At 43.2% G+C, this 13,919-nt stretch overlaps 1 protein-coding gene across 1 annotated transcript in view; it reads right to left on the bottom strand.

Moving 5' to 3' along the window:
* Positions 1–2,521: 2,521 nt before the first annotated feature.
* Positions 2,522–13,919, bottom strand: part of LOC128686730 (E3 ubiquitin-protein ligase ZNF598) — a 131,639-nt gene continuing 120,241 nt past the window's right edge. The window contains exon 7 of the mRNA XM_070082375.1: positions 2,522–3,370. Coding sequence (XP_069938476.1) covers positions 3,185–3,370 — 186 coding nt within the window. The 3' untranslated portion in view covers positions 2,522–3,184. The remainder of the gene's footprint in view (positions 3,371–13,919) is intronic.

Below are 13,919 nucleotides of genomic sequence, written 5' to 3'. Positions count from 1 at the left end.
CACTTTGAGCCCTATTTCCGGCAAATTCCAGTGTACTAGTCTACAAAAAACATACCTATTTTGCTAGAACTCCATTTTTTTCTATCGAATGAGTACAAGAAACCACCCATTTACTGATTTCAACTATCCAATACAGTGGTCAGAATTTGGCAATTTTGCCAATTTCACACAAATTTCAAAAGATGCCAATTTCCAAATAGGGTCCAGAATAAACAAGACATACATTCCTGGCAGTAAAATAACATTTTTGGTGTTCATTAGTCACGTCCCCACGCCCCTCTTACATTCTTTTGCTTTCCATTTTGAATTTTTATTCTGACAAAAAATAGAAGATTTACTGTTATGCAGACTACTGCATTAGTGTAGAAATGGTATAAATAATATCGGCGCACTTGTGAAAGAACATTAGACTCGCCAGTTGACGTGTATTGGACGCTTGACATGATTTGTTTACTTTTGAACTTTGGTAAAAATTGAACATTTCTGCAACTTTGAGCTCAATTTCAAGGTACTTTTCATTGTAAAACCAGTCAAAATCATCTCAATTTCTGTAATATGTCTTCCATTCTATAAAATGAGACCAGGAAAGCTAGAATACAACAACAAATACCATACGAAAATACAGTGCAAAGTCGCTGTTTTAATCCAAAAACACGGTCAAAGTTTTTTTTTCTTCATTATGCACTGTGTGCTGCAGGATTTTTTTTTTATACTGTGCACACTGACCACATACTCATTCTTTCATATGTAGGCCTACCAGCTTTCTCTCATTAGATTTGAAGACGCTAGAATTTATGTGTACTAGTACATCATGGACACTGGTGCGTAAGCCGTACTAGTACATGTACGGCCGAAACCCTGAAAGGGTTAATAGCTATTTATCAATGAAGGAAAAAAAAAAAGGTAATGTACCAGGATACAGTGGTATCAACACTTTTATAGGGTCATGAGGCATGTCATTTAAATGTTACAATGAAGAGACAGTACAAGGCAATATAACTGTCATGTTTAAGAGCAATATGTGAAGTGAATATTATGGAGAGAATAAGAAGCATAGAAATCAGCTGTCAGTGTGATAAGGTATGATTCAGAGAGAGGAGGATAGGATGTAAAAATGTTTCAATCTTTTACAGAGGATGGAGAATGGGGTGATTAAGAGGGTGTTTAAATCTAAAGTGGATGTCCACTAAGAGTTTGAAGGAGAGACTGATGAACATTTCAAGTGGAAAGGGTTGTGAGAATTTAGAATGAGTGGAGAAATAATTATTGGGGATTTGACATGTTGGAGTGTAAGCAAGGGAACATTTATGGAGGGATGTAGGAAAACTGGTTAGCCAGATTTCCTGGAGACAGCTAGTACAGTGCCAGTGTTCTGAAGAATGGGATGGGTGGGAATGTTGTAGTTCACAGGGTCACTCAACCTGTAATTCCTACACACTTCTAATAAAACAACTACTGAGTAACTAATGGTAAATGTGTTTCATTGTTTGGGTTACCCCACCTTAACAGAAAATGGCTGATGAGGTCTACATGGAGGGCATTCCGGGGATCAACGCCCCTGCGGACCAATCTATGACCAGGCCTCCTAGTGGATCAGGGCCTGATCAACAAGGCTGTTACTGCCTGCCCGCACAGTCCAACATATGAACCACAGCCCAGCTGATCCGGCACTACCTTAAGGTAAAGTATTCTAAGGAATGAACCAAGTCTACTTTCTACACCCATACCCAGAAGTGGGAGTGAGTGTAATTGCTTATTTTTAAGTAAAGTACTGTACAGGTTAAGGTTTATAATGGTTATAGAACACACTAAATACTATACATGCTAGGACAATAGGCTACCAGCAACAGCTTGGTTGATCAGCCAATCAAGATGAGGGTACAACTCTCAGAACAAATCACATCTCAAGAGCCCATTCCAGCTACACCACTACCTGTGCAGTTCGTATTAGGCATACCTGTAACCAGGTTAGGTTTCAAGAGTGCCTCTTGAAACCTAACCTGAGACTCGGATTTCATTGTTGACTGCCTGGCGAGCTAGGCTGCTGCTGCCAGCCATTTACAAATCTCCATAGTCGTCACAACCTGGTTGACCTAGCACACTGAATTATAGTTTCCCATTTTTATCAAAACTACAAGAAATCTTCCTTGTTTTTCCAATATTTTATGAATGTGCATGAGCATATTCTCTCTCTTCCTGGTGTCCTCCACAAGAGTGCATTGCCAATACTTTCTATCCTTAACAATTCACAAAGCTAATATCTAGTTTTAAAGCAAAGTACCTGGGGTGAGCTATAGCCCTTGGTCCCATCCCTTAACTTTCAACTAATTTACAGAGTCCTGCCATTCCTGTTTTTGAACCCCAGTATATGTGGGTGTGTATATGCACATAGAATAAATTAAATAAAGTTAAGCCAGGACAATTCAAGAAGAGAAATGCTAGAAAGATTTTTTGTTTAAATCAAGGATGAGAAAGACCAAAAATGGTGCTGCAATGTAAACTTGGGCAAAGAAAATAATAATCAATAAAAAATAATTTTTTATTTTTGCCATAATAGTGTTTCTGTAGACGACCATGGATGTTTACTCTAAGGTATCGCTGAAAAGTAATGCACTTTTAGTTCTTTACATATCACAGAAAACAGAAGACGATTCTTTTTGTTGTATCTTGCAAGGCTAGAATAGAATCAATGACAAAACCAACACCCCCAATTACATATAATAAATATTCACCATAGAAGAGAAATCATTATCAATTATCTGTCAAGTTATTAAAAATCACTGACTAGTTCTCCTTGCCACCATAAATAAGCATCAGAAGAAATATCTTCAAACAAAATGCATTCAATAAAATGATGAAATAAGAGCATTTCTTGGCCACTACTCTTAATAAATCTTGTACCTATAACTGAAAGACTTGCTTTCTTGCATTTGTTTTTTTTTTTATAAGGAATTTGGTATTTCAAGCTTTTTAATTTATATTCAGAATACCAAGTGGGATGTGCACTACTAAGATGCCTCACCATGTTAATGAATTTACCATAATTTACATATGTACACAATGAGAACAATTAAGACGCTGTATATGGTATTGTCTTTTCCTCTAATAATACACATTACAGTGATTCTCAACAGGTGGTGCTTCCAGTGATTATTCCACATTACACACCTGCTGAAGAGTTCTCTCACTTCTTGAGCATGTGTGAGGATACTTGAGCCAGTGAAGGAAACTCCACAGTGGTTTCGTCATGCGTCTCCATGTGCTGGCTGAAGTCCGCCTGGGCAAGAACCTGCTGGCACACCACACACACGGCAAATAAAGTGGTGCAGCCCCGCCCTCCGTCAAGTTTTCTGTATGCTGCCAGCACCTCCTGCACACAATAAACATTAAAAATAAGCAAAAAAAATTATATTTAAAAAAGAAATGATTTGCTTAACTATTTAATTAGTTTAATGGGCACTTCTTTCAAACAAAGATAGAACAAAATGTGATGGTAGGGTGTATATCTGAAAGAATGGATAGAGTAAAAGATGAAGGAATGAGCCAAAGAATGAAGGAGGTAGTAAAGATTAAGGGACAAGCACCATTATTACACCAAGAAAAAACACCATACGTGTCTGGGTCCCAAGAATGTTCAGCAGCCTCCCAGAAGCCATAAGGTGAATTACCAATAGATCCCTGGCTGCCTTCAAGAGGGAGGTAGACAGATAAAGTCAGTGCCAAATCAGCTGGGCTGTGGTTCATATGTTGGACTATGTGCGACCAGCAGTAACAGCCTAGTGGATCAGGCCCTGATCCACAAGGCAGCCTGGTCATGGACCGGGCCATGAGGGCATTGATCCCTGGAATACCCTCCAGGTAGAATCCAGGTAAGCCAAATAGAGGAGGTGAAAGTGAGAGAGAAGAAGCCCAAGAATTTGGGAGAAAAGTGAGTGAAGAGTGAGGGAACAAGCCCAAGAATCTGGAAGAGTGAAAGGTGAGGGAACAAGCCCAAGAATGTAGAAGAATGAGTGAAGGGTGAGGGAATAAGCCCAAGAATGAAGGGGAAGAGTAAAGGGCGAGTGTAATAGAATGAGTAGAAAGTAAAATAAACTGACCCAAATCAAGCCCTAGGCACAAACCAGTAAAAACCTCACCACTTCATCAGGGTGACCTAGTGTCGGGAACCCTACCTGGGGCAGAGATGCCTCATATGCTTAACCCTTTGACTGTCGCGGCCGTATATATACGTCTTACAAGGTACCGTGTTTGACGTATATATACTCATAAAGTCTAGCGGCTTCAAATCATGCAGGAGAAAGCTGGTAGGCCCACATGTGAGAGAATGGGTCCGTGTGGTCAGTGTGCACCATATAAAAAAAATCCTGGAGCATGCAGTGCATAATGAGAAAAAAAAAACTCCGACCGTTATTTTTTAATTAAAATGCCGACTTTGTCGTCTATTTTCGTATAGTATTTATGGTTGTACTCTCGTTTTCTTGGTCTCATTTGATAGAATGGAAAACATATTATAGAAATATAGGTGATTTTGATTGATTTTACTATAAAAAGAACCTAGAAATGGAGCTCAAAGTAGGGGAAATGTTTGATTTTTGCCGATGTTCAAAAGTAAACAAATGATGCCATTGTCCAATAAATGTCCAACTAGCCATTCTAATATGCAGTCATGAATGGGTTGATGTTATTTATACAATTATTACAGTATTGCAGTAGTCTGCATAATAGTAAGTCTTCTATTATTTGTTTGAATAAAAATTCAAAATAGAAAGCAAGAGTAATATCAGAGGGGCCTGGAGACATGACTGATGAGCAAAGAAAATGTTATTTTAGAGCCAGGAATGTCTGCATTGTTCATTCTGGACCTTATTTTGAAATTGTCATATTTTTTAGTTTTCGTGAAATTGGCCAAATTGCAAATTTCTGACCACATTATTAGGTAGCTGAAATCGGTAAATGGGCAGTTTCTTGTACTCAATCGATAGAAAAAATGGAGTTCTAAAGAAATAGCTATAAGTTTGGGCAACTGGAACAATGGAATTAGCCGAAAATAGGGCTCAAAGTGGGTGAAATCGCCGATTCGTAAACAGCGCCGAGGTCGCTAACTTCGCGAGAGCATAATTCCGTCAGTTTTCCATCAAATTTCGTGTCATTACAATCGGGAAAAGATTCTCTATCATTTCATAAGAAAAAATAATTTTTTTTTTTTAATTTTGCAACACCAGGAGACACCTCAGGATTGGGGGTTGCGACAGTCAAAGGGTTAAAAAAAAAAAACATTTATTGTACATAAAACTGGATTTCTTTTGTACATTGTAGGAGTTAGGTATTATTACTATTATTATTATTATTATAATCAAAAAGAAGCACTAAGCCACAAGGGCTATACAGCGCTGCAGGGTAGGGAAGGAAGCGAGGGTATTTGATGGCAGAAGGGAGGGGGGATGATCAGTAGGTTACAGAAAACAGCAGGGCAGGGGATAGTACGGGGGTAGAGGGTAGCAAGAGATTGAAGTAGAAAGGGCTGAAGGTATCAGAATTTGTGAAGTAAGTCAGTTGTTGTCAAAAAGTCAATGAGAGAGTCCGGATGAAAGGTGGGTCCATCAGCGAGAAGGGAAGGTAAAGAGAGAGCAGCGGAGCGAAGACGACGACAGAGGTAAATTCTGCGTGCTCGTTGATAAAGTGGGCAGTCCAACAAAATGTGGCTGACTGATAATGGAGCTTGGCAATTCTCACAGAGAGGAGCAAGACGCCTCTCCATGAGATATCCATGAGTAAGACGAATATGGCCAATGCGAAGACGGGAGAGAGTAGTCTCCCAACCTCGACACTGGTGATAAGAAGACGGCCAGTAACCTATACTCGGTTTAATAGATTGAAGTTTGTTGCCGAGCAGAGTAGACCAACGTTGTTGCGAAGGGTGTGAAGGTGGGAAGATATTGCAGCAAAATAGTCCGTAAATGGAATACCTCTATAAGAAACTGGTAGGTCATGTACTGCTGACCACGCAGCAGTGTCTGCCTGTTCATTGCCCTGTACGTCAACATGACCAGGGACCCAACAAAAAACAATATCTTTATGCTTGGTAAAGATGCGGCGTAGCCAAAGTTGGATACGGAGGACTAAGGGGTGAGGTGTATCAAATTTTTGTATAGCCTGTAAAGCACTAAGGGAGTCTGAGACAACAACAAATGATGACACAGGCATAGATGCAATACGGATAAGTGTTGTAAGGATGGCATATAATTCAGCAGTAAAAATACTAGCCGAAGATAGTAAATGCCCTTGTACGACACTGTCCGGAAACACTGCTGCGAATCCTACGCCGTCAGAAGACTTAGAGCCATCTGTGTACACAGCAATGGCATGAAAATGAGAGTGAAAGTAGTCAAGAAAAAGAGAGCGGGAAGCGACCGTAGACAGTTGGGCTTTCGAGCAAGGGAGGGAGAAAGAACAGACTCGAACGGCTGGAACTTCCCAGAGGGGTAGGGAAAAGTGAGATGCTACATGTACATAGAAAGGTGGTAGTTGAAGAGAAGACAAGAGCGAATGAAGGCGAAGAGAGAAGGGACGGAGTAAACAGGGGCGGCGAACAAATAAAGAATGTCTACTAATATCAGTGACCATTCTATAAATGGAAGGATTGCGGAGATCATGAGAGCGTACATAGTAGCGCAGGCAATGGGCATCACGGCGATCGGATAAGGATGGAACGTTCGCTTCTGCATAGAGGCTCTCGACAGGGGAAGAGCGAAAAGCACCAAGGCATAAACGTAATCCTTGGTGATGAATGGGGTTAAGGCTAGAGAGAGTAGCAGGAGATGCCGCTGAATAGATCTGGTCACCATAATCAAGTTTCGATAAAATAAGGGTGGAATGTAGGCGAAGGAGGGTTCGACGATCAGCTCCCCATGAAAGATGAGCAAGGGTTTTAAGAAGGTTCAGCCGGCTGTGACAAGTTGCCTTCAGAGAGGTAATGTGAGGTTTCCAGGATAACCTACGATCAAAGAGGAGGCCCAGAAACTTGACTGTATCACGTTCAGGGATACGGGAGCCATAGAGGTACAAAGGATGATCGGAGATAACAGAGCGTCTAGTGAAAGTAATTTGGTGGGTTTTAGTGCTGGAAAATTTAAACCCATGTGTGGTGGCCCAATTGGAAACACGGTCGACTGCATGTTGGAGAGAAACTGTAATGAGGTGACAGACAGCGCCTGCACAGGCAATAGCGAAGTCATCAACATAGAGTGATGACCAAATATTTGATGGAAGACTAGAGGCCAAATCATTAATAGCAAGGAGAAAAAGTGTTGTGCTCAGAACACATCCCTGGGGGACACCTTCAGCTTGGATAAAGTCCGGGGAGAGCACATTATTAACCCAAACACGGAAATGCCTGTCAGTTAAAAAGTTCTTAAGGAAGGATGGTAGATTGCCTCGAAGGCCTAAGGAGTGGGCTTGGGCTAAAATATTATACCTCCAAGTTGTGTCATATGCCTTCTCAAGGTCAAAAAATATGGCAATAACTGAGTGGCTATTCGCAAAGGCATTATGAACATACGTATCCAAGCGTAGTAAGGGGTCTATGGTAGAACGTCCCTTACGAAAGCCATATTGACGAGTGGAGAGACTGTTGTGTGTCTCTAAATTCCACACTAAACGTCTATTTACTAGGCGTTCCATTACTTTGCAAACTGCACTGGTAAGAGCAATGGGACGATAGTAGGAGGTTTCATGTCCCGTAGTGCCTGGTTTGCGGAAAGGGAGAACAATGGGGGATTTCCACAGCTGTGGAAGAACTCCTTGTGACCAAATAAGATTGTAAAGGCGTAATAGGACTGCAAGGGCTGACTGATGTATATGTTGTAGCATACGAATATGAATGTCGTTGGGCCCAGCTGCCGATGATCGACAAGCTGAGAGTGATGCCTCCAGTTCTTGAAGTGTAACAGGCACATTATACTGTTCTTCTCTGAGAGAACATAAGTCCAAGGGTGCTAACTCTCTGGCAGACTTTGAGGAAAGAAATGAGGGGCATAGATGGAGTCCCTGAGAAATACGGACCAGATGATTGCCAATTTCGTTGGCAACATCTAGTGGGTTTGCTATATCAACACCGGCAACCCGCAGAACAGGAGCCGGGTCAGGAGAATATTTACCACTCAGTTTTCGTACTTTTTTCCAGACTGCACTCATAGAGGAAGCAGAGGTGATGGTGGAGACAATCTCGCCAGCAAGTGCGTTTAGCGTCACGGATGACACGGCGAGCGATCGCACGCTTCTGTTTAAAATCAAGGAGTCTCTCTGTGGTTCTATTGTACCGGTACCTGCCCCATGCAGCGCGTTTCAAACGTATTGCAGGAGACCACCAAGGCACGCATTTCTGAGAATGCCTGCCCGAAGTTTGGGGTATAGAATGAGAAGCTGCGGTGAAAACGGAGGACGAGAAGAGGTGTAAAAGCTCATCGATGGAGGACGAAGAAGGAACCTCTTTAAAAACAGTTAGGTGTGAGTAAAGGTTCCAATTTGCCCGATTAAATTGCCAGCGTGGGGTGCGAAGAGGTGGCGAATATGAAGGGGAAGTAAGAATGATTGGGAAATGATCACTGTCATGTAAGTCCGGGAGAACAGACCAAGTGAAGTCTAATGCGGCGGAGGAAGAGCAGACTGAGAGATCGATGCAAGAGAGAGTATGAGTCCGAGGATCAAAATGGGTGCGAGTACCTGTATTTAAAACATGGAGGGGGTGGGTGGCAAGAAAAGCCTCTAAATGAATTCCACGGGAATCACAGTGAGACCCCCCTAGAGGAAATGGTGGGCATTAAAATCACCAAGTAACAGAATCGGTGGCGGTAATGACGAAACAAGGAAGGCAATACCCGGAATAGATAATGCCCGAGAAGGAGAAAGATATAAAGAACAGAGCGTATACCACCTATGTAAGTGGATACGGGCTGCTGTGTAATGCAGCGAAGTATGAACAAATAGCTGATGGTACGGAATATCAGTGCGTAGAAGAAGGGCACTTTCATTAAAGGTCCCATCAGGAAAAGGATCTGAAGAATACAATAAATTATAGCCTGAGATGGGAGAAATAACAGCAGAGTGTAATTTTGGTTCCTGTAAGCAAACACCAACAGGGGCAAACTGGGAGAGTAACATCTGAAGCTCACCCCGATTACCCCTGAGGCCGCGTATATTCCACTGTAAATAGGCCATGATTGGCAATGATAAAGATACTTGAAATCCGCAGGTAAGGGTTCCTACGGACTAGAGGGGTTAGAAAAGTCCACATGCGGAGGCAGTGGAAAACGTTCAAGCAGCGAAGGAACGGTGCGCTGTGAAGAAAGGAGTTGAGCAGATGGAGCAGAGAGAGAGAGAAAGAGCAGAAGGTGGATCAGTGTCCATTGATGGTTTGGTCTCTGCAATATATTCAGAGATTGCTTCAAGTGTTTCTGAATTCAGAGACGTCGTATGGGAGACAATATTGGAAATGGTAGGGGGAGGATGAGTAAAGATTGGAACTGTATTGGACTGTACCAAGGTAGGGGAGGGCGAAAGGGTGTAGGGAACTGGAGAAGCGTGGCAGGGGACAGAAGAGGCAGGAACCTGGGAGGTGGCAGAAGAGGAAGAAACTTGGGAGGGAACAGGGGAGGAAGGTACAGTACGAGGAGGAGGGTGAACCTCTACACTTGTAACTGAGCCAGTGAGAGGGGGAGAACCAGGGACAGAGACAGGGAGGGTAAAATGAGGAGGTGGAAGATGGGTAGGAGGTGTTAACGGACCTTTTTTTGACTTTTGAGAAGTAGAGGGACGATTGGGAGGAGGTGTCGTACGAGGTCTCGTCGATACTGAGGCTTGTGAGAGAGAACTCGAAGAAGTGAGATCAGACTGAGGCGTTGAAGTAGGGACGTCTGAGCTGAGGACAGCAAAAGGATTAGATACAGGAGTGACTATGGGAGAGGTAACCACAGAGGTGGGTGTAGAAGATGGGATACCAGAAGTGGGGGGACGTTTTGAAACACGGGAATAAGAAACACGTGGGAGTCTCCCTTGGAGGCGGAGATGAGAAACTGCCATGGCATAAGGGAGACCTTCTGTCTCTTTGAGGTAACGGATTTCCGGCTCGTTTAAATAGACTTGACAATGGCGAGAGTATGAAGGGTGAGCCTCATGACAGTTAAGGCAAGAGGGAGATCGATTGCAAGACGTATTAGAATGGTCATCGGCACCACAGACTGGGTATTCGGCGATAGATCTGCAATATTTCGCTGGATGGCCAAATCGCCAGCAATTTCTACACTGTTGTGGTGTAGGGATCACCTTTCGAACTTGTAACCGATGTCCTGCTATATAAACTGAGGATGGGAGTTCTCGGCTGTCAAAAGTTAAACGAGCCACATTGCTAGGGTATCGTCTCCGCCCGTGGGCAGGAAGAACGTAAGTGTCTACTTTGAGGATTGGGAGATCTTGGAGTTCCAGCTGTTCAAGAATGTCAGTGCCACATGTCTGGAAATTTTGTTGAACTATGGTATGGGGCAGAATGACGGTACCACTACAAGAATTGAGGGAATGATGTTTTTCAAGAGTGACAGGAACAGTATCGATATGGGAAAGACGAGAGAGTTCATGAGCCTGGGTAGCATTCTGTACGGTAATGATGCGCATACCGCTCTTAAGAGCATGAAAAGAAATATCTTTACCAACATGGCGTAGGAGTGCCTTGCTAATACTGTGGCCAGAAAGATAGGCAGTAGAGGAAGTCGGTCGTAAAGTGAAGAATTTAGTCCATTGTTCAGTCTGAAACTGAGCGTGGAAAGGTAGTGAAGGACGTGTCGATCGTTTCAGAGAAGAACGAGAAGGTGGAGAAGTATCATCAGCAGGTAATTGTCGTTGGCGTTTAGGCGTGGGACCAGAGTTGGTCCGACGTGGAACGGGTCGGCGATTTGAAAATTGCCGCACCGTAGAGGGAGAGGCCGGAAGCATAGTCAGAGGAGAGCGAAGGTCCGATAAATCGAAGGAGTCAGTCGAGGCCTCAGTACCTGAAGCGGGTGAGGAAACAGCACCGGCAATAGGTACAGAGGCATGAGGAGTGTCTGAAGAGTGGTCCAAAGACGAGGCGGGGTCAGAACGGGGTGCAGTATCAAGAAGGGGCCCGGGGGTAGTAGGTTCATGGACTAGGGCTGCCATGGTTAGGTTACTTCTTTCTTTTTGTTTTTAAGAAAAAACAGAAAGAAGAAAATAAAAATAAAAAAAGAATAAAAAAAAGGGGGGACCGGGGAGGGATAGTTCCTAGGAGGAATGAAAGGGCCGGAAATCTCCCTCCGCGCCCAAGAGGACCTCAGCACCGCAAGTAGCGCAGATGCAGCATGGAACCCGTGCCATACCCTACCCATCATGCTAGTAAACTAACAATCCGGGATAGCAACCTCACATCTGCCGAGCTACCTCGGTGGACAAAAGAGAGGGCGGCCGGATATCCGCCACAAAGCATACCTCCTTCGGCCACCACCCCCGGAATCCGAAAGGTGGCTTCCAGAGACACACCCGTCGCCCGAAAGACACCCAAAGCTACTCCGGGATACCGGAGAGGGATCGGGACATCCCCAGGCGATCCAGATTCCACGGCAAACTACGCCACCGCCAAGAACCTCAACGGAATGGGATAGACCCCGGTATCCTTTCCCCTACCTAGGAACTAGCGCGCCTGTGGGAGAAATCCCAAAGGCCAAAAAGAGGAAGGGCAAAAGGGAGGGGTGGGGAGGAGGAGGAGGAAAGGAAAAAGGGGAGGATGGGGAGGATGGGATAGGGGAGGGGAGATTGGGGGGTAATTAGGTTCGGTCTGAGGAAGAAGACCGACAGGTCTAATTCCTCAGACCAAGAGCCTCTTCACCACGCCAAGGAGCCCCCCTTGAAGAGGAGGAGTTAGGTAAGATTATGAGCAAACCCACTACTATACACAGTGTGCCACACTACCATACACCACACTCCAAGAATGACATCAAATGCCCCTATGACTTAACCCTATCAGGGTCGACAGGCCCTCTCCCAGACTTGTTCTCAGGGTCGACAAATTTAAAAAAAAAAAAAAAAAAAAAAATCTTATGAAAAGATAGAGAATCTTTTCCCAATCATAATGACACTAAAAGTATGAAATTTGATGGAAAACTTACGGAATTATGCTCTTGCGAAGTTAGCGGTCTCGACGATTTTTATGCATCAGCGATTTTGCCCACTTTGAGCACTATTTTCAACCAATTCCAGTGTACTAGTCGACAAAAATCATAACTATTCCACTAGAACTCCAATTTTTCTATCGAATGAATACAAGAAACCACCCATTTACCGATTTCAAATATCCAATAAAGTGGTCAGAATTTAGCAATTTTGCCAATTTCACACAAATTTCAAAAGACGCCAATTTCCAAATAGGGCCCAGAATAAACAAGAAAGACATTCCTGACACTAAAACAACACTTCCTCTGATCATTAGTCATGTCCCCACGTCCCTCTTACATTCTTTTGCTTTCCACTTTTCATTCTCACAAAAAATAGAAGATTTACTGTCATGCAGACTACTGCATTAGTGTAGAAATGGTATAAATAATATCAGCACACTTGAGAAAGAATATTAGACTCGCCAGTTGATGTGTATTGGACATGTAGCACGATTGGTTTACTTTTGAACTTTGGCAAAAATCGAACATTTCTGCTATTTTGAGCTCAATTTCAAGGTACTTTTCATTGTAAAACCAATCAAAATCGTCTCAATTTCTGTAATATGTCTTCCATTCTATAAAATGAGACCAGGAAAACTAGAATACCATCATAAATACCATACGAAAATACAGTGCAAAGTCGCTGTTTTAAACCAAAAACACAATTTTTTTTTCTCATTACACACTGTGTGCTGCAGGATTTTTTTATACTGCACACACACTGACAACACAGACCCATTCTTTCATATGTAGGCCTACCAGCTTTCTATCACTAGATTTGAGGCACTAAAATTTAAGACGAACTAGTACATCAAAAACCCTGGTGTGTAAGCCGCACTAGTACGTAGGAAACGTACATGTGTTGCTACATGTATTACAGTATAATACTGATCAGTGTAACAACTGTATTAAAAAAGATGCACTGAACCCATTATAAAAGTATAGAACAGTAGTATTTTTGATCTATGAAATTGTAAAGGTTTTTGTGTAAATAACACCTGTCCTGCATAGGTCAGGAGGCCTACTGCACCGAAAAACTTTTCTTACACCTTTGGTGTAAATTAATGGCATATAAAAAGGGTGCAGAAGATATACTAAAGATAAACCTTGAAACGGTGGACTAAAGTTGGAAAAACTCAGATTTAGAAGAGATAAAGAGGTGTGTGTGTGTGTGTGTGTGTGTGTGTGTGTGTGTGTGTGTGTGTGTGTGTGTGTGTGTGTGTGCATGTGTGCGTGTGTGCGTGTGTGTGTGTGCGTGTGTGTGTGTGTGTGTGTGCGCGTGTGTGTGTGTGTGTGTGTGTGTGTGTGTGTGTGTGTGTGTGTGTGTGTATGTGTGTGTGTGTGTGTGCGTGCACATGTGTAGGTAGGTGTGTGTGTAGGTAGGTGTGTGTGTAGGTAGGTGTGTGTGTAGGTAGGTGTGTGTGTAGGTAGGTGTGTGTGTGAGTGTAGGTAGGTGTGTGTGTGAGTGTAGGTAGGTGTGTGTGTAGGTAGGTATGTGTGTAGGTAGGTTGTGTGTGCGTGTGTGTGTGTGTGTGTGTGTGTGTGTGTGTGTGTGTGTGTGTGTGTGTAGGTATGTGTCTGTGTAGGTAGGTGTGTGTGTGTAGGTGTGTGTAGGTAGGGGTGTGTGTGTGTGTGTGTAGGTAGGGGTGTGTGTGTGTAGGTAGGGGTGTATGTGTGTGTGTAGGTAGGGGTGTGTGTGTGTAG

Source organism: Cherax quadricarinatus, chromosome 7 (genome assembly GCF_038502225.1).
Source record: "Cherax quadricarinatus isolate ZL_2023a chromosome 7, ASM3850222v1, whole genome shotgun sequence".
NCBI classification, from domain to species: domain Eukaryota; kingdom Metazoa; phylum Arthropoda; class Malacostraca; order Decapoda; family Parastacidae; genus Cherax; species Cherax quadricarinatus.
Note: the sequence above shows the minus strand (reverse complement) of the source record. Positions and strands in the feature narration are given on the sequence as shown.